Below are 20,638 nucleotides of genomic sequence, written 5' to 3'. Positions count from 1 at the left end.
ATTTGGAACTTTTAGATACCGTAGAGAATGCAGACAAGTGCTCTACCGCACCCCCAGCCCTGCCTTATCTTTTTATCCATGTGGATGCCTCACTGGTGTTGATGGGACTCTTAGGTGCCAGGTGGCCTCCTGGGCCCTGCCTCCCGCTTAATTTGTGCAGACGCTTGTCTGCAGCCTCTGCATAGGGACTACAGGAAAGGGCCCTGAGAACTCTATGGAAGCAGGGTGGGAGTAGGAAGGGGACCCTGTCCCTGCAGGGAGCTCGCCAAGGAGTAGCCCCTGCCTGTCCTGGAAGGCCCTCCAACCTTGGGTTGTCCACGTCAACGCTGCTGCTTTCTGCTAGAAGTGGTTCTAACTCTAGCTGCACGTTAGGATCGATGTTAGGTTCTGCCCTCATGGTTCTTGTTCTAGTTTCGTTGGTCTTTTCCCTGCATCCTTTCCTAAAAAAAAGTTTCCTGACTTCCCTTTCCCATGTAAGAAAGATAAGTCAGGGCTGGGAGTGTGGTAGAGCACTTGTCTGCATGAATGAGACCCTGGGTTTCATCTTCAGAAATGGAAAAGAAAAATGTTGGTTTTATCTACAAAATTCATTTGAAAGTTGGGGAAAAGCCCTGTTAGCAGATGGCTAGTGTTTAGAGAGATTCAGATACACTACATGTAGAAAATGCCCTAGTTTCCTTCAGCCTTCCATTTGGGCTTTCATATGGCCTCCAAGACCAGCATTGGAAGTGGAGGTGTAGCCTGAATTGCAAACCTCTCTGTCAACACAGATGGTGGGTTGGGTGCCCCACTCTGCAGCCAGCAGGTCAGGTGAAGGGAGGTGGAGAGAAGCACTGGAGAAGGAGGCATGGGCTGGCAGAGGGGCTGGGGAGGACAATTGATTCAGGTTGTGTGTTATGGGTGGCACGCGCCTCTTGGTCTTCCCAGTTTCTGAAACAGTATCACCCCCTACGTCTGTCCCCACTAAATGACAAATGGCATGTGCCAGGGAGAGGTCTTTCTGAGTTGGTAATTCCCCTTATCAGAGAGGGGATGCAGAGAGGATTCCAATAAACAGATCTCTGGGGAGCTTCTACCTCATTAAACATGGCAGGAAATGCAAGGGGTTGGGGGTCAGGAGAGTGCTGCCCCGGTCCCACTTGTGTGTTTGGCCTGCAGACAAAAATGGAGGGAAACCTTCCTGGCCAGTCTAACGGGTCCCAAGCTGGTCCTTGGCTCTTGAGTAGATGAGACCCCCTGGGTGCAGAGGGCCTAGGCAATTTGGCCTCCTTGGGATGACCCATTCTTCCACTGTGGTGGGAACCCTGGAGACAGAAGATTGGGGGCCCTCCATGTTCTGCCTTCCTAATTCTCAGTCCCACCAGAGACTACAACCAGCTGTGAGTGGAAGGGCCTGGAGCCAGGAAGAAGAGGTCATCTACAGCCAGGAAGTGGCCTATTCCCTGTCTGCCTTCCCAGGGGACACCAAGCAGCTACACTACTGTCTGTGCTCTGAACTGGCACCCCAGTCACAGCACAGAGGGGGCCACAGAAGGTCCTGGGATTCCTCACCCACCAGCCTGTGGCCAAGTCCAGTGTCCCTCCCTCCCTCTCCATCCCGGGCAACCACATAGAGTGGAAGGCAGAGGGTGAGACGCAGAAATACAGACAAACATTCTCTTTATTGAGCTACACATGAATTTTCCATTAGAGAAGTAGACTGGCAGTGTGTAAGATATCACAGAAACCTCACCGATTGGGAATAGAAAGGCTTAGAAAGACCCGTGGGCTTTTTTTTTCTTTTTTTTTTTTTCAAGTTTTTTTTTTCTATATTTTTAATTTTTTGTGTTTTTTCTTTTTGCCTCCTCTTTATTTGAAATGGCTGTGACTGGTCTTCAGCAAATTTATTAAGTCTTAAAAGTGAAACCGTGAAGAGGTCTGGGGTTGGGACACTAGTCAGAGTAGAAATGACAGGGCTGATCATGAAAACGGTGGCTTTAATGTAAACACTACATTCCATCTTTTTTTATTTTTATTTTTTTGTGTGTGTGTGTGTTTTTCTTCCATCTTGTGGTAGTTAAAAAAATTTTTTTTTCTTTTTGTCTGCATCACAAACATCCCCACATGAGAAAGAGGGAACACGGGTCACGTTGAAACGGAGGAAAGTGGGGGAGGGCACACACGGGAGGACAGCGGCGCCCAGAGGCCGAGGCCCAGAATGCCAAGGGAGGATGCAACCCCTTTCCCCAAGGCCGCGAGAGCGGATCTGGCATGTGATACCAAGACTTTCTTTTTTGTCATCAGGACAAAAAGGAAAAAAAAAAATTACAAAGGGACTCTGAAGAAAGGGGACCTGGCAGGAACCGGTGCTCTGCTCGGGCCATCTTGCTACAGGACCGGGCTGGGCTGGGCAGCTGCTGGCCGGGAGGGCTGTGCTTTTTCTATACAAACCTGGAGTCAGGGTGTGGCTGGAGTGCAGGGCTGGGGACAGGAGCGTGCCACCCCTCGGTGGTGTCTGTGGTCTTTGGGTGGCTCTGGAGAGCCCCGCCTAGGAGCGCTCCTGCCAGCAAATGCACCCAGCGGGCCCTGGTGGCAGACGGGCCCTGGGCCGCGCCACGCTGGGAGGGGAGGGTGTGGGTGCTCGAGTGTACGTTCTCTATTTCAAAAGATAAAGAAATACGGGTGAAATGGTAAGTTTTCCTTTGTCTTCTTTTTTTTTTTTTTTTAACTACAAAGCACATGAGAAATTTTGTTTTGTTTTTCTTTCAAATTCTAAATGTAAAGACTGAACTAAAACCGGATTCTACAGCATTCTACAGAAATACACAGCCGTCAGTCACTCTGGGGTCGTAGGTTAGACAGGGGCTTGGTACAGAAAGGCTGTGTGTCTTACAAAGGCCCAAAGGTCATGCTACCAGGAGATCAACGTCAACAGCAAAGAGTCCGTGAAGCAGTCTGCAGAGAGAGAGATAAGGGGTCCAGTCTGACCATTTTCTTCCATTTTAAAAACCAACCAACCAACAAAACACCCTAGAACATCTTAACTGAGGCTGGGGTGGGCCAGACGGGATGGCCTCTCAGGCTCCAGGGCCCCAGTGAAGCCCATCCCAGCCGCCCTGGGAAACCTCGGCCCACGGGACGCAACTCTGGTCTGGTCTACAAGTCCAGCCCTCCCCTGGGCCACTCCGATGCCTCCTGGCCCTTCTGTCCCCAGGGCGCTCTGGGAGGGAAGCCGGCTTCAACTCCGCAAGTCCCTCCCCTTGGCTGCTTATAGAAAGCAGATCAAGTCTCCCGGTTCTCTGATTCTGGTCTTGTTTACATGAAAAAAGAAAACTCAGGAGACAGTGGATTGATCAGAGCAATGATTCTTCTAAATTCTCAAAATTAACAACCACCACCACCCCAAGAGAAGTGACCTCAAAATTTTCTGTTGTTGTGGGTCTGGGGTCGGGAGATGTGTAGGGCATTGGCCATTTTCTTAAAGGGTTTTGGAATCCGCATAAGAGCAGGGACAGAACTGACGGCACTGCCTGTGTGAGTGGAGGGCAGGGGACCACGCTGGGCTGGGCCTGGCCTTCCTCTGCCCTCCCCCTGCTCACAGAAGAGGGTCTTAGAAACGAAGACCCCAGGCTGTCCTGAGAAGGACCGATTTGCCAACCAGGCTCCCAACACACGTGAGTGTGTGCCCACACACGCATGCACTCTCCTGCGCCGTCCCAGGAAAGCCTCGGTGAGCTATGGGATGGCAGTCAGTTCTGTCCACAGCTCTTTCAAGTACAAACTAAAAAGATTTTTCTAATATATATTTGTGTATATATAAGGTTTTGTTATGCCTCTTTAAAGTTTATTTACCAACTTGCATTTGTTAGTGGTGTTGTGTGTGTGTGTGTGTGTGTGTGTGTGTGTGTGTGTGCGTGCGCACAAGCTGTTCTGAGTGCTGGAATCATTACCAAATAGGTTGCTATACAGGACAAGAGGTCAGTACAAGCCGCAGCCCCGGAGGTTGTTGGCAATGATGATGTCGGTGACAGCGTCGAATACCACCTGGATATTATTCGTGTCTGTGGCACAAGTCATGTGACAATAAATTTCTTTGTTGGGTGAGCGGTTTTTGCTTTCAAACTGTGTTTGGATGTAGGCAGCTGCATCTTCATAGGTATTGGAGCCTGTAACGAGACAGAGGACAGGGCCGAGGCCCCATGAGCATGGTGGGGACTGGGTGGGGGGCACAGAGGAGAGAAGTGGTTTGTGGCAGGTTCCAGAAGTGGGATGGGACAGAGGAAGGGACTAGAGGAACTACTCTCCAGTCATTCCATTTCAAATTAAAAACTGTGGGAGCTGGGGTACTGGCTCAGTGGTAGAGCACTTGCCTAGCATGTGGGAGGCCCTGGGTTCGATCCTCAGCACCACATTAAAAAAACGATAATAAAGATACTGTGTCCACCCTCAGCTAAAAATGTTAAAACAACAACAACTTTGTAAGGCTTAGTAGCCGCCTGGCTTCTGACTTCTCGGGTTCTTTTGCACAAGGGATCTACGCCGGGCCTCTGGAGGTACAATGGCCACAGATCACCCTTTTCTACTTTCTAAAGGAACACACTGAACACCTGCCATGATCTACAGTCCTGTTGATTCTCATAAACCAAGAAAATAAAGTCTGATGAGGGAGCTGCCCAGCGGGTGGTGAGCAGGACTTTTGGGTTTCTCGAGCCCTGGTGGACGCTGAGTGGGGCCTGGGCTCTGTCCTTAGTGGGTTCCTGCAATAGGTCACTCTGTGGGGCTGAGGGCATCTCTCAGCAGTCCCAGCTCTTGGTGCTTACAGTGGCCGGATGTGGGAGCACTGGCACCTTCCAGGTGGGAATTTAAAGGGGGTATCGGCATGTGTGACCAGCTGGGCCCCTCACCACCCCCAGCAATTCCTTAGGTGTCACCTGGATCCTGGATGGAGTGGGTGCAAATAGCAGGGCACACCTGTGCACACGCAAGGCGTTTTTCCACTGGCCACAATCCCACCCTGAGGTTGTGCCCCGTGGAGGGACACCCTTCAATGGAAGATGCCCCATTTTCCTCAGTGCTCCCAGGATCTGGCCCAGGACAGAAATGGCCCAGTGTCATTTGGGGTGAGTGGGAGGATACCCCCCACCCTGCCCAGGACTGTGGGCAGCGTAAGGACAGAGCGGGGGGCTGGGTTAGGCTCTCAGGTCAGCACCAAGGATTTCTCTCCTCTCCTTTAAAGACACTCAAAAGGCAGCTCCAGGCCAGGGACAAGCCGTCATGAGGGTGACAGGTGGGGACGTCCCTGGGGTTAGGGATGATCCACAGAAGCAGAGAGGCTGAGAGTGGATGCACACTGAGCACTGAGCTCAGCAGAACTTCCAGGCCAAGAGACGCAGGTGGACCCTGGGACAAAGGCAGTATTGGAAAGTGCCCGGATGATGGGGACACCCACTGTGCCCGACTGGCAAGTCCTGTCATCTGACGAAGTCCCACAGCTGTCCAGTGCTGGGCACTCGGCCCCTGAGACAGTCAGCCAGTGCCTCCCACCCCCAGCTTGTTCTGTGTCTCACAGGCCTGTCCCCCCTGGGGCCATGGTGTGGTGACTGTTTGCCATCTGTGTGGTTTGAACTCAGGATCCCATGGAAGGCCCTGGGGATCTCAGACATGGCCAATCCAGACTGGCTTCTGCTGGGGACATCAGCGGGGAGTTGCCCAGTGCCCACACTATCCAGCAGTGAGACCCACTGACCACTCCTCAGGCCACATCCCAAGTCAGGCTCCAGCAGGACACTACCCAGGAGAGCCCGAGGGTTGGGCCTGCCCCTGAGGGTGGCACTGGCCTGTGAGGGCTGCTGGAATGTGGGGGTGGCCACCCCACGGGGTGATCTACTGTGGAGCCTGATAAAAATGAGGCTCAGGGGATTCAGTCACTGGCCCAGAGCTGCAGGAGGCCTGGCTCCAGGGGTGGCGCTGGCGCCTGCTCGCTGGGAGACTTTGTGCTCCTGACACTGGGCAGCCTGGGGCGCAGGGCACAGTCCCTAGCGGGCCTCCCCCTCTGCACCCTGGGTTGGGCAGGCCGCGTGGAACATCAGTGAGGAGACAGGCCCTTCTTCACACTCGTGTTCCAGATTGTGACACACTTGGGGGTGGCCTTGGTGAGCAGGTTCCTGGCTGGGCCAACCTGTGCCCTTAACCGAGGATGGCGAGGCCTCTGTTCTCTTCAGCATGCAAAGGTGAGTCCACCCCAGAGACCCCTAAAACTTTCTGGTCCCCAGAGGGCTGGGCCGGGCCCCAGCATCTCATCGGCCTGCTCCTGGGCTTTTGCAACAGTCCAGACTTGGTCCCCCCCCTCCCCCGACAGCAGACCCTCCCTCCTGCAGCCATCTGGAAAGAGCTGCAAGGTGGGGCCGTGGTGTGTTCCTGGGAGAGCCAGGTGGAAAAAGCAGCCCAGAGAAGGCAGGGGACAGGGTGGACTCGCACTAGGTGGAGTGGTTTGATTTGGAGGAAAGACCTGGGGAGGGGAAGAGGGGACAGAATGAGCACCAAATGCCGGGGTGGGGGAGGGGAGGGATGTTCTGGCTGGGCCTGGGCTGCCACAGAGACTGACTGGGGTGACTGTGACACACGACACGGTCACTGTACCAAAGCACACGGGGGCTGAACTGAGCCTAGGCCCCCTCAGGCTGTGTGTGAGTCCACCTTTTTTTTTTGTGGAACAGTAAGGTGTGGCCCAGGGCTGTCCTGGGAAGGGGGCAGGCGAGGCCCCTGATGAGATTTTTAGGAGGCTGTCCTGCTAGGACCTGAGACTAGGAACAAAGGGGAAGGGGACATTTCTCCTCCTGTCCTGAACCCTGTCAAGCCACTCTTTTTTTTTTAGTACTGGGGATTGAACCCAGGGGCACTTAGCCACTGAGCCGCATCCGCAGCCCGTTTATGTTTACAGACAGGGTCTTGCTAAATTGCTGAGGGCCTTGCTAAGTTGCTGAGGCTGGCCTTGAACTTGCAGTCCTCCTGCCTCAGCCTCTTGCGCCACAGCTCCCAGCCCTGCCTTGCCACTCCTTGTCCTGACCCATGGAGCTCAGGAGAGGATACTGTCCTCTTTAGACTCCGTGCTGAGTGTTTTTCTCCACACCCCTGCCACACTCCTGCTCTGGCCTGCTGGCCGGTGTCCCCAGTAGCACCGGCTGAGCAGCCCACAGTGGTCAGACTCCAGCTCATGCCCTTTGAGGGAGACCCAGTTCCCACTAGGGCTGGGGCTTGCTCCTGCACAGGGTTGCCAGGACACCCACCTGCGTATTCAGGAAAGCAGATGGTCAAAGGTGACTTCTTGATCTTCTCACCAAAGAGATCTTTCTTGTTGAGGAAGAGAATGATAGAGGTATCGATGAAGAACTTGTTGTTACAGATGGAGTCGAAGAGCATGAGCGACTCGTGCATGCGGTTCTGCAGCCCCAGGGTGGGAAGACAGGGAGACAGACAGCACCAGGAGGGAGACACAGACAGGGAAAGAGAAGAGCAGAATTAGGCTTGGAAAGGGCCCGGGCTACTCAGCAGCTCACAGGGGCCCAGTGTCCCGGGTGCCTCCGAGAGGCCGACAGACAGAACCTGTGAGCTGGGACACCGGACTCTGCCCTCCTTCCAATCTGCAGAGCACCTCAGCACCAGAACACCACCACCTCAGGGCCAATGGCGACAAGGGACTGGGAAGCCACCATGGATTTCTGGCTGAGGCTGACCCGGATCTTCTCTCTGCACAGCCCCCATCCGTGCAAGGTCTTGGGGAGGTGCTGGACGGGAACTGGGGAGCTGGGCTTCGGATCTGCATGTCTGCACCCACCCAGGGGTGGGCAGGGTCCTCTGGGAGTGGTGAGGGACTCCTGGCCTCTCCCCTGGTCTGAGGGGAACATGGCACCAGGCTGTCAGCATGCTTGGGGCTGTCACTCAGCAGAGGTGGTCCCACCCAGGGCTCCTTCAGGGATGTGGGGGGACGGGGCACACCTCCTCTGGCTGGGTCAGCTTGCCCATGCCTTACTGTAAGGGGCTATAAGACCTTGTCACTCCACACAAGGAAGCTGCTCAGCCAACAGATGAATGTGACGGGACCCCGAGTAAAGCCACGTCCTAGGAGGACCAGCTTTCCCCTGGGCCAGGACAGATAATTCTACTTTGGGACACCAAGCATGTTCACTTAGGTGATGTGTTTCTTGCAGTACGGGGGGCACACTTGTCTGCACAAGGATGTGGGGGAAGGGACAGCCTCTTTTATTGTCCCCAAGAACCCCATCTTAGTCCTGGGAACTTGTCACCATAAACCTGACTCCATGGGTCCAAAGCCCAAGTCCACAAGTAAGCCAGGCTCAACTCCATCTCCCTCGTTTAGACTGAAACAAGTTATGGCAAAGAGAAGACACCTGCGGTGGACACTGTGGACACTGTGAGCCGAGGGTGAGTTAGTTTGGGGCCTCTGGGATGAGCAAACAGTAGGAGCTGGCTTGGTGGCCACAGCCATCCCCCTGGAATGAAGTGGCCACTGCTGGTCATTGAGGACCACTCTGCCAACATGGTGCCCAGCTCTTCTCCTGGCTGTGTCATGTAAACTCATCAACCCTTAGAGGACAATGAGGTGACACTGCTGGAACCCTAGAGAGCACATACTGGTGGCACAGCTCAGTGGTAGAGGCTCCCAGGAGGCCCTGGGTTGGGTCCCCAGCCCCCCAGAGGCTTGCTGAGGCTCTGGCTGGAGGCAGAATGTAAGTAGTGGCTTTTCCAGTTAGTCTGAGCAGCCAGTGACGGGTCCCCGATCCTCAGTCCTTGCTTCAGTTACCTCCCCGGCACCTGCAGGGTTACAGCAGGGCTCTGGTTCCTGCAGCTGCAGTCAGGGTGGTGACTGGGCAGGCTGAGCCCTCAGCTGCCCTCAGGGGCACCTGGACAGTCGCACGATTCTCACCCCCTGTGGGACCCGATGGAAATGGCTTTATCTTTCCATTCTGCCAAACACATCTGGTCGCCGCTGAGGATTTCCTTACCCCCCTAACCGCGGCTGGAAATTTTGTTCTCATTTCTCCCCCACTCCCCATCATTCACACCGTCACAGTCAAGGAGGAGGAAGACTCCTTTGCCATCATGGTGGAATCTGCTCTGGAAAGCGCAAGCAGAGGTGGAGGGGTCAAGGGGACCCACGCCTGGGCCACCATGAGGGCTGAGCCCTCCTCCTGATCCACGAGGCACTCTGTCCTACAGCTGTCCAACACAGACGAAAAGCCACAGCAGAGGTGAGCAGTCCCCAGCCCCACAGCCCCCGTGTCCCAGCACTGCCTTGCTCCACAGAGGCTTGGGGGGTGCAGTGCCACTGGGCACTCCCAGGACCAGAGGCAACCACAGGTGGCTGCCAGGGCAACCTGAGCCGAGAACAGGGGCGACGCACTGGGCTCAAGTTCTCTTCCTCAAGAGGCCACCAAGCTTAGGTTTAGAGGAGAAACCCAGGCCAGCTCCCAAGGTACGCAGGGCCTCACCTGCGGAGGCCCAGCCCTGCTGCCCGCAGACGCAGACACGTGCTCTTGCTCGAGGCTCACATTGATGATCCTGACTGGCCTTTGGTGTGCAAGGCCCTGTGCTGGGCCACACAGCCAAGGGGCCACCAGGCCAGGCTCCTGCCCTCAGAGAGCTTACAATCTAGTGGGAGCAGCAACACACTCACATTTTAAAAGGTCTAAAGTCCATGGAGCAGCACGGAGCTGGGGAGGGCTCTGGGGAGCAGAGGACACGCACAGTCAGACCTGGCCTGGTTGAGGACAGGGCCTTGGAGTGCCCCTGGCAAGGGCTGGTCCTGGAAGCTCAGGAAGGGAGCCACTGGGGGAGGGGGCGGCGGTACTGAGACCCTCAACCCATGCCCCAGGCCTGACTGCTGTCCCTCTGGAGCCTGTCACCAAGGGGCCGGGACACCGTGTGTCCACCAGCTTCCTAAAAGGGAAGTATGTTGAAATCAGAGACCTCACCACTTCAGAAAAGAGGAGTCAGCAGTCACAGATGGACAGTCACCTTTCTGTGGAGCCACTGGGAGCCGTCCCCAGGGTCATCTCCTCCACCTGCCCAGCTGCAGTGGAGCCGAGAGCAGCAGGACAGCCACGCCAGGCTGTGCAGCCCCATCACGCCGGCACCAAGCACACAGGACACCAGGACTGGGTCGCAGCTCAGACCAGGACACACCTGCCTGCCTCCCAGAGAGCCTGAGGTGGACAGGGCGACTGGGCACCTGGAGTCCTATCCCCAGCAGGACTTGCCCACGCCACCAGGCTGTCCACAGCCCCAGGACTGGGGTGGCACGAGGATGTGTGTTGTGCGGGTGCGCCTGGCGGAGGCTCCTTGGCACTGACTGACACAACACAGCACACTCACGCTAGAAGGAGCTGGCACTGTTTATTAACGGTAGGTGACTAATAAATACATTACGGCAGCCAATAAATTATTACAATAACTAGAGATTTATTAAACCAACAAGTCAACTCTTCTTACAAAATTACAGTTAATACGGGGTGGGTGGTGGCGGCCGGGTTGGGAGGTGGGCACTGTACCTAATTCGGTTCTGCTAAGGAAGGAGTGGGAGCCCCAGCCCACCCTGCCTGGGACTGGGAGGGCGCAGGCAGGCTGCAGGGTGGCGGGGAGGCTCTGGGAGGCAGAGGAGGTGCAGTCACAGGACCGGTCAGAAGCGGCAGGCAGGGGAGATAGGGAGGTGAGGGGCTGCTGCCCGGAGCTGGAGGGCGGGCATGGCACCGGGAAGGTGAGAACTGGCTAGATGAGCGGCAGGTGGGGCTGCGGAAGGGCCCAGTTAACCAGATGGCCGTCGTGCACTGGGCCTGGCAGAGAGATGCCTTCAGAGGGGGCCCCTCTCTGATGGAGAATTTCAGGACTTTGGACTTTCTGCTTTTGCCCTGGCCTGCCCCTTCCTTTACAGGGGACTTCATCTGGCTGGGGAGCAGCCTGTTGGGAGTCCCCAGCTCTACTCTCCAGGCAGGATAGGTTCAGGACACTCCTCACTGAGAGGGTAAGGCTGGGGAACCCTGCCACAGGCCCATGGCATGACTCCAACCTGGCCCTGTTCCCTGGGCTGCCCTGTAGACCTGTGGCCTGCATGGGGAACTGTCTGTGGGTGCCACCTTTGGCACCCCAGGTGGAACCCCTGGAGACACAGAGCCAGAGTCTCAGTCTTGGTTCCTAAGAAGTGCCAGGTTGTGCCTGAAGGCCTCCACAAGGCTCAGAGGAGGCCCCGGCCCCAGGCTTCTCTAAAGGGGGTGTGTGCAGGCTGCTACGGGGAAGGAGACTTAGGGCCTGTTAAATGGCCCTCCCTGGTGGTGGTGGATCACTTGCCAAGAAGAGTGCGCTGGGTCAGAAGGAGTGAATGAGAGGGGCGGGCGGTGAGGAAGGGTGCAGGCTAAAGGTAGGTAGGACTTCCAGTGTCTGCCGCTGGGGACTAATTGATGGACGACAGGTGGGAGGGAGCTGCAGGGCTTGTGCTGGTGGGAGACGAGGGCTTGGGAGAGGTGACTTTCCTTTATGGGGTTTGCAGACAGCCTACTTATAGGGCTGGGGTGGAGGGATTTAGGGCTGCCGACCCCTGGGGACCCAGCAGGGTGCCTCCAGATCCCACAGGGGGTGTGGAGCTGGGCTGGGTGCAGAGCTGCCTCCTGGCACCTGACATGGTGGAGGTTTTCTGCCTGGGCTCTGCTGGGTCAGCGGGGAGAGAGGTACAGCACATCAGGAGCAGGGTCTCCACAGTAGGTTGTCACAGGACCCTGAAGGCCGGGGCTGCTGGTGAGGGGTCCAGGCTGGGCTCTCTGCTCAGACTGCGACTGATACCCTGTTCCCGATAGAGTCCGGTGGAGCCCCTCCTTAAGCCTCAGGCGGACAGCACCTGAGCCAGTCCCCAGAGCCTGGGGACTGTCTGTCAGTGCTCAGAGAAGGCAGAGGGACAGCTGCTGCGCAGGGCACAGAACTTGCTCACAGGCATCTCAGTGATAGGCACGTTTTTAAGAGTTTGGCAAAGGCACCCTTCCTAGACGTCGACCTGCTGGGTCAGAGCCACTCAGAGCTTAGCACAGCCCCTCTGGGGACACACAGAGCCACTGTGGACGAGACCCGTCCTTGTCCAGTCACTCCCAACATCTCCCCCACAACCACATCCACGACGGAGCCAGACCTCACCGGCCGCCCTGATTGTCCCCGGTGAAGGAGCTGCTCTGGTGACATGGAGAGGAGAGAGGGCCTCGCTGGACACCCTCTCCCTCTGGCTTATACCAGACAGCTGAGGTCCCCGGCCTCAGCAGGCCAGGGCGGGGCGGCTGGGACGGCGCAAGACACTGAGCAGGTCGGAGCAGCTACAGGAGAGAGGCATCCTGGAAGGCCAGGCTCCTCCCTGCAATGCTGCAGGTGGGAGGGCTGGACACATGTCCTGACTCCAGCCTGGACTCTAGCCATTGTGCTGCCCCTGGGGAGAGAGCCCTGGGGCTACGGGGTCAGTGACTTCCACCACCAGGGTGATGGCCTTAGAGATGGGGTTGGGCCACTGTCCCACCTCTTGCCAGGCTTTTGAATCTGCAGTCACAGTCTGGGGCAGTTATGAGCACAGCTGGCCACACCCAGGTGGTGATGCTGGAAGCATCAGCTATGTCATCAGTGTGGGGCAAAATGACTTAAATGGCCTTGACTGTCCGTGGCAAGACCTTGCGGCGGTTGGCTGCCAGGGCCTGTCCTCCACCACATCCCCGCACCTGGTACAAGGACCAGAACATGGTGGAGGTGGACATAGTGGAAGTGGGTTTGGGCTGATGGGATGGTCCTGCAGTTGGCAGGGAAGGGCTCTGCTGGAGGCCCTATCACTGTCAGCTTTTGGCAAGAGGGAAGTCCCGATCTCCCCGCACCACCTGCAGCTCGGTGCCTGCTGAAACCAACGAGCCCAGAGCCATGGGCCTGGGGCTCTTCCTGGCTCCTGGGCAGCCCAAGGGGAGTTCAGGCTCCTGCCTGGCCTGGATGAGCCACACTGTGTGAGGCTGGGAGGACACAGGGCTCAAGGAGGGAAGCAGAGGCCTTCAAGAGGCAGCCCTTGCCCTCCTGGGGTCCGTCTGGTCCCTGGGCACAGTCCGCCACACAAGTGAACAGGCCTCCTGGCTGCTGGCTGTGGGGTCAGCTGACTGGAGGTGCCAGGAGTGCGAGGGAGGTGTGCTCACTGCCCTAGACAGGGCCAGGACACAGAAGCACCCCCAGCCCCTTCTGCTCAGGGGTCTCTGCAGCAAAGTCTCAAAGGGATCCTGGGACCCTCTCTTTGGAGCAGGGAGGGCAGGATGTGTTCCAGCTGACCTGCGCTCCCAAGAGTGCCACTCCAGGGTGCCGGTTCCACCCACCAGCTCTCCTTCCCCTGAGGCTGGGAGGTCACCAAGGGCTCCCTGATTTCTTGACTAAGATGGACCAAAGTGGGCACTGGCCACAGAGGCCTGGTCCAAACCTCCCCTGGGCCTCCATGCCTACAAAAACCCCAGTTCAAAGGCCCTAGCCTGTCCCTGCCATCAAGTTGGACTCACTGCAACCAGGACAAGCAAAGCACATCCACTCACTCTGGAGCAGCTGAGCTGGGAACCGGACCAAGCAGGTGGCTGTCCCCTGGCTGTTGCCCTGCACTTCTCCCCACCTCTGTCCTCTTCCCGAACTCCTGCCAGGTGCAGGCCTTGACCCCTCCCACCATTGGCCACTACAGGCGGTTGGTCAGTCTCAGTAGAGGTTGGATTAGGGATCTGGGGAGGGCAATGAGCAAGGGAGGATGCCCAGAGGAGGAGGGCTGAGGCCTGAGGGAGGGGGAGGCACTCGCCAGGCCTGAGCCCCACACCCACATGCAGCCGGTCAGCCGGGTCCCACGCCGGCTTTTGGTGGTGGAGCAGCCCTCGACAAGAGACCCCAGGCAAAGCTGAGGGATGGCTTCTAGTACCCCACAAACTTGCCAGCACCCGGCCTCAGGGCCGTCCTGATGATGAGAAGAGGCCCCGGGACTCCGGCATGAGTCATGGAGTAAGGACATGCCCATTCTGGGCCAATGGCGGCTCAGTCCCCCCCCAAGCCCTGCCAGCCTCGAATAAAACACTATGAGACGAAGCGGAGGCCAGTGAGCAGCACTCAGGTGGTGGCGTGGTGGTCACCAGCCTTGCAGCACTCAGCACCCCACCAGCCCCTGTCACCGTACATCCACTGGGAGGGGTGGTGTGGGTGACAAGGGTGCTCCCGCCTCCACCCCTGGCGCCAGCTTCTGGGTTCTCCTTCCTCAGTGCAAAGAGTGGCCTGAGAGGTGGCAGAGCTCTGGCTCCAGGGGAGGAGTGGGTGCGGTCTGGGTAGGGCGTGGGCAGCCTGGCAGGAGGCTGGGGCTCAGTAGAGTCCACAGCCCCGTAGGTTTTTGGCGATGATGACGTCCGTCACGGCATCAAAGACAAACTGGATGTTGTTGGTGTCGGTGGCGCAGGTGACGTGGGTGTAGATCTCCTTGTGCGTCGACTTGTTCTTGCTCTCGTACTGGGCCTGGATGTACGCCACAGCTTCCGTGAAGGCGCTGGGGCCTGCAGGAAGAAACAGGCAGGGGGCATGAGGAGAGGCACTGCCCCGCGTGGACAGCCCCTGGGCAGCCGGTGTGACTGTCAGGCAGGGGGCCGTGGAGCAGATGCCAGGAGCCTCTCAAAGACAAGCAGGAAGAACAGGCTGCTGGGGTGGGGTCCTGAGGGGTCGGTTCATCAACAGGTCAGTGGTTCGAGTCCAGTGTAGGTCACGAAAGAAACAAAAGCTGAAGTCTCCCAGCGTCCGCCTGCACTAAGGAGGACACTGTCCCAGAGAACTTTGTCTTCCTTTTAGAATGCACCCACCGAATCCTGACGCAAACTTCACATGTTACCATGGCCAGGAACACAGAGGTTTGAAAGTGCGGTCTGAGTAGCTGTGCCCTCTCTGTGAACCTGCAGCTCGCACACCAGATGCTGGGCAAGGCTGGCCTGCGGTCTGCGTGGCGATCGTGAGTTTCCTGACCTGCTTCCCCTTCTCCCTGCCCATCTCCCCCTTCTGGCTTCGCTCTCGGGGGAGTAAGACACCTGGAGCACCCTTACTGTCTTCCTCACCTGGACCATACTGCTCTGGTTCCAGGTGAGCCCAGCTGCAGGCTTGGGGAGGAACAGGAACGAAAGACCTTGTCTTTTTCTGAAGCCCCACAACCTCTTAGAACAGCCAGGCTGTGACCCCCAGCAAAGGCATGGGTGGTGAGGAAACACAATCAGGCCACAGTGCAAAGCCAGAGTGGCATGCCTGGGGGAAGGTCCTAGTCACTCAGGACCTTCCTGAAGGCCACAAGGCCTGGCCTTGAGGGACTACCACACTTGGGCTGTGGTGAGGGGAGGGTCCTTGGGACAGCAGGTAACTCTCGGACTCCTTCGGTTAGGGGTACACTCCCTCCTTCTTTACCCCAGCTCCAAACTGTCTTGGTAGCCAACCTACCATGTCCGCTTCTATTGCCCATAGGACACTAGCCGTGGTCACTTAGGGCAGGTAGGAATATGCTAAGCCCTGCCCATCTCTGGCTGGACGTTCCTGACCTATGGGTGGTCAGCCTGGTTAAGAAAAGGGGGTGGGGTGCCAGCAGCGGGCAGGAGGTAGAAAGCTGCACTGCCTGCCCAGCCCAGGCATGGCCCACAGACCCACCCTGCTGGGGCTCTGCCCGCCCCAGCTCTGTGCTCTCCAGGCCCGAGGGTGACTAGGCTGAGGGGTCACCACTTCTCTCACTCCCTGGCCTGGCTATCTGGGAGGAGCTGATGAGCACCAGGGTACCCTGGGGACCTGCTGTCATCCTACTGCCACCTGATGGGGGCGGCCAACCTCATTGCAGCCCAGGGGCTTTGCTTAGACTGCCCTCCTGGCTGCCCAGCTTCTCAGGGTCAGCAAAGTCCATCACAGCACTGATGGCCATCCTCTTGTCCTCAGAACTCTCTATAAGATGGCCAGGGTCCTGCAGCTTGCCAGGCTGTCACACTCACTAGGCCATTTGAACCTTGTAGCTACCCTGTGTGGGAGGAGCTGCTGGGATGCTCGTCACCACGATAACCTCATGGTCTGAGCAAGACGGCGTGAGCCCACCGCGCATGCCCGCCAGGCTGGGCTCCACGTGCCTCGAGCTCACTGCACCCTCACAGTGGCTGTGAGGGAGGAAGCTGTCACGGTCACCCTCTCACAGACATGGAGACCGAGGCTCAGCAAGGTCACGTGACTGAGCAGCTGAGCTGGAGCTGGACCTCAGGCTGCCTGAGTCCAAGCCCTGGCCTGTCACACTTTGTCATCTCATTGTTCCCTCTGTGTGTACAACCTCTGTTCACGGTTGAGGTTGTTGGGATGGCAGGACTGGACATGCCAGCCAGGACCCTCGCCCTGAGGGCTGCTTGGCGGGAGGGCAGGTGCCGGGCTGGGCTCTTGGTGGTGGAGCCCAGGGCACCTGCACAGCAATGAGAGGGGCCTGCTCCCGTGGCAGTCCCTGTAGCCCCCAAGCCCCTGCTGTCCTGGGGAGGGTCTTCACCTGTATATTCAGGAAAGCAGATGGTCAGCGGGGACTTCCTGATTTTCTCTTCAAATATGTCCTTCTTGTTGAGAAACAGGATGATGGACGTGTCTGTGAACCACTTGTTGTTGCAGATGCTGTCGAACAGCTTCAGGGACTCGTGCATGCGGTTCTGCAACAGAGCGGAGAGCCGGGTGAGGGGTGGCAGTCCAGGCCCTGACCCACCACGGCCACGACACAGCGCGACAAGCAAAGGGAAGGTCCACCAACGCGATTGAACGCACCACCGGGGACAGAGACAGGAGGGCCCACGAGGACAAACGGGACGTGTCCCTGCTTCATTCCACGTACAGGCAGGGTGGGGCGGAGCAGGGGCTCATGGGGAACACTGTCCCCTTCCACGGGGAGCTGGCCTGGGGGGGGGCCATGAGGTCATTGGAGAAACTCCAGCCGGGAGAGGACATGCACCATGCACGCGGAGGGTGGGGCCGCATGCCGCGGCAGCCGCCCACAAGGCACGGCAGGTCATGCAGCTTCTCTACGGGGTCTCATTGTTCCGCCAGCAAGGTCGGGAGGGTGCACGCATTCAGTTGGGTGACATTAACCGAGGACCAAGACAGCCTCGAATTAATCCAGAGTTGGAAGCAGACACCAGGGGGACAGCGTCTTGGGGGTGATCTTGCTGTGGCCTGGGTGGTGGTGATTTGGGAAGTTGACCGGGCCGTGGGGAACCCGGGGAGACTCGGGGAGAACAGGTGGTTGGGACTGGTTTCTCAGCAGAGGGGCCAGAGGAACCCCAGATGAAAGAGCCAAACAGATTTCGACCGAGCGGAAGAGGAAATCCCAGCAGCAACCACAAGAGAAAATGGGGAAAAAGGAAAACACTGGCCAGTCTCAGAGCCTGGAGGTCCAGGGCAGTCTGTGCTGAGGCCCCGCGCAGGCTCACAGAAGCCAAGGCGTCAGGCCGGGGACAGCATGGCTGCAGAGGGAGGCTGGGGCAGGAGGCTGACTTGAGCCAGTGGCTCCGGGAGGGGTGTGGGTGAGGTGGGCCGGTGGTGTTCACAGCAAAGTCACCCCGCGGTTCCCTGACAGACTGCTGCTTTCAACTCTTAGCTGATGGCTTCGATTGGAGGGAGGCGCTTCATACCTGCCGGGCTCGAAGGGTCTCTCAGAATCGGCTCATGGTTTGGCCTTGGTTTGGCAAGATAAGGCAGTAGAGGTTGTGGCAGCCCGCGGCTTGGTGGGCGGTGCTGAGAGCTGGTAGGAGGACAGGATGAGCCCTCGGGGTCCCAAGGTGCGGCAGGCAGGGTGACCAGTCCGGTGGGTGGCAGTCACTAGCCCCAAGGTCCTCCTGGCTTTTGCTCCAGGAGCTGCCTCCAGGCACCTCTGTCTTGGGCAGCCCAACTCTCGCCCCGGCCAGAGGGAAGCACAGGGGTGACCAGAGAGAAAGGCTGAGGCCGAGGACTCGGTCCCTGGTGCCTACATCCTGCCTCTGGGGTGGAGCACCCACGTGCTACGACTTGCCCTCTGGCCACAGCATCTGGGTGCAGGAGCAGCAAGGGTCATCCCCTAGTGACGGATGACTCTGGGTGCCAGCACCCAGCTCTCAGCCCAGGGGTCCCCACAGCTGCCCACAATGTCAGTCGACCATCACTGCTATTTTTTAGAAGTGGCCCAGGGAGGCTGGGGCAAGGCCCTGATCACGCAGTGGACAGGCGGTGCCAGGCCCTGGACTACATCCACTGAATGCCCGGCTGCCTACCTCTGCCCACCAACTGCTGAGTTCTGCAGCAATACGTTCCTCGCGGTGCCGCTGTGGCAATGGGCTGCTTTTGAGTGGAAACGCCGACCCCATTCCCTGGGGCTGCTGTCCTTCCCTGGCGGTGTCGGTGGCCAGTCTTGGAGAGGGAAGGGTCCGAGGAACATCCCCTGCCTGACTTTGGCCCATATGCTTTGCTTCCCCAAGGTCCTCTGCTCCTGGCTTGTGCAGAGGGCAGTGGAGACGAGGGAAGGGGTGAGAGGAACGGTGAGGAGGGGAAGAGAAGGGGAGGGTCCAGGACAGGGCCGGCTCTGCCACCAGGGCAGGTGAGGAGTTCCCGGGGAGGCAGCTGGGCACCACTCAGCCCTCTTACTCCTGGAGATCCAAGGGCCATGGAGCTCGGTGCCTGTGGTCGCCGGGGCCACCCAGACCACCCAAGGCTGATGGCCTAGGCCTGAGCTTGAACCGTCTGAGGTCTGGCAGGGCAGGTCGAGGGAGAGGCCATACTTCTGTGGGAAGGGCCCACCTGCCCTGCAGCCTCTAGCTGTCCACTCTCCTCGCCACCGATGGCTGGAGGCAGCATCCACTCCCATGTGTGGCCAGGAGAAAAGGTGACCCAAGCCAAGCTCAGACCACGGACTAGCCAAGGGGTCAGTGAACTGTGGCTCTCACAGCACAGGGTCAACCCATGGAGCAGTTAAGGATGCGCTGGGGCAGTCACCCTGAGGCACACATTGCCAGGGGCTGTCTTGGGCTTCGGGTGGTCACCGCGCCTGTGGCCCTAGGGCACCCAGGGCATGTCGGCCCCTGCCCTACATTCAGGGTCAGGACGAGACTGCTGCCTCCTCAGCACTCCTGCCTGCCAAGGTCACTGAGAATGACACAGCTGAAACCCAGCCCAGGGCAAGTGACACAAGGTGCGGGTCCAGATCACCCTCCCAGCTGGTGGCTTTGGCTCCACCAGTCTGTGTGAGCCCCTCCAGGTGGCACCCTCCTGCCATAGCACCACACCCCCCAACCCATCCTGTTTTCACAGCAGCTCTGTGGGACCAGCAGGCTCCGCTGACGAGGAAACAGGGACACAAAGGGAAGACAGACCTTGCTCAAGGCCCAGCCTGACAGCCCCTCCTCAAAGCCCCAGCACTGTCCTCGAAAGACTCAGAGTGAAGGACAGAGGCTGGGGAGTGAGTCCCCAGCCCACGGGCCCTGCTCCAAGGCCCCACTGGGTTCTCCACGCAGAAGAGTCTGGCAGGCCTCTGCCCTTGGGCTGGAGCCATGGGGCCACCTGGCCCAGGGCCATCGCCAGGGACAATACGACCACCAGCTTGGTGCTCCTGTGCCCAGCACGGTTCCAGTACTGCCATGGATCACCCGTCCATGCCTAGCAGCCTCCCCAAGGCAGGGTCCGTCACTGTTCCCCTTTTACAGGAAACAGTGACCGAGGCAGAGAGGAGCTGCCTCAATTCAGCAGCAACACGACGCTAGCAGACCTAGGACCGACCCTGGGGACGGCTGCAGACACTCTCCAGGTGACTGTCCCCTCTGCAGTGGGTGGCAGTTCTCAAAGGCCAAAGCCCGAGGCCCAGATGAATGTGGCGCAGGGACAGCATCCCACCGACGCAGACAGAGTCAAAGCCACACCTGTCACCCACCAGCGTGCCTCCATCCACTGCCCTGCTCAGCCTGCCAGCCACACCCCTTCGTGCAGCACCCTGGAAAGCCCCAGAGGGCTGTGGAGACTAGTTCTGCTGTGTATGCGTGCTCACTTGGCCGAACCCTGACTTTTAAGGATTTGCTTGATTCTGTTCTGGCCTGATGGCCCCCTGACTCTGCTGAGTTTGCTGAAGGCGCACTCCTGCCCAGGATGCAAATTCTGCTGAGCTCTTTGTGGTCGGTTTGCACCCGGCCCCTGTGCTCTCTTTGCGGCGCTGAACTCCCGAGGCATCTTCCCTGGCAACACGGATTGAGAGCGAGCCAGCATGACCCACCACCAGAGGACCCCAGAGCCGGCGGCAACGGAGGCCCCCAGTGCTCCAGGGCTGGCCTGTCCTGCAGCCAGCCCTTTCAGTGTCTCCTCAGGCTGGGAGGCCAGCCCATGTGCTGCCCCTGCCCAGTGGGCCCAGCCGACTCACCGTGGTTTCGTCTTCGTGGAGCACCTGGTCATAGCCGCTGAGTGCGACACAGAAGATGATGGCCGTGACGTCCTCGAAGCAGTGGATCCACTTCTTGCGTTCAGATCGCTGGCCCCCGACGTCGAACAGCCTGCCGGGAAGACAGGAGCTGATGGGCGGTGAGGTCCAGGCAGGTGGGGCGCCTGGTGGTCCAGCTCAGTGGCCTCT

At 58.4% G+C, this 20,638-nt stretch overlaps 1 protein-coding gene across 2 annotated transcripts in view; it reads right to left on the bottom strand.

Annotated features, from left to right (window-relative positions):
* Positions 1 to 1,642: 1,642 nt before the first annotated feature.
* Gnao1 (G protein subunit alpha o1) overlaps positions 1,643 to 20,638 on the bottom strand; it is a 156,551-nt gene continuing 137,555 nt past the window's right edge. Inside the window, exons 6-9 of one of the 2 annotated variants that reach the window (XM_078032342.1) lie at positions 20,432 to 20,561; positions 7,266 to 7,419; positions 3,930 to 4,145; positions 1,643 to 2,934 (exon numbers count right to left, since the gene is read on the bottom strand). In XM_078032342.1, the coding sequence (XP_077888468.1) occupies positions 3,958 to 4,145; positions 7,266 to 7,419; positions 20,432 to 20,561 (472 nt within the window). In that variant the 3' untranslated portion in view covers positions 1,643 to 2,934; positions 3,930 to 3,957. Of the gene's footprint in view, positions 2,935 to 3,929; positions 4,146 to 7,265; positions 7,420 to 10,438; positions 14,568 to 16,558; positions 16,713 to 20,431; positions 20,562 to 20,638 lie in introns of those variants that run through there. The other variant, XM_078032343.1, reaches the window with a different exon arrangement.

This window comes from Ictidomys tridecemlineatus, chromosome 15, assembly GCF_052094955.1.
Source record: "Ictidomys tridecemlineatus isolate mIctTri1 chromosome 15, mIctTri1.hap1, whole genome shotgun sequence".
In the NCBI taxonomy this organism is placed as follows: Eukaryota; Metazoa; Chordata; class Mammalia; order Rodentia; family Sciuridae; genus Ictidomys; species Ictidomys tridecemlineatus.
The sequence above is the reverse complement of the archived record's forward strand: the minus strand, read 5'-3'. Positions and strand labels throughout refer to the sequence as shown.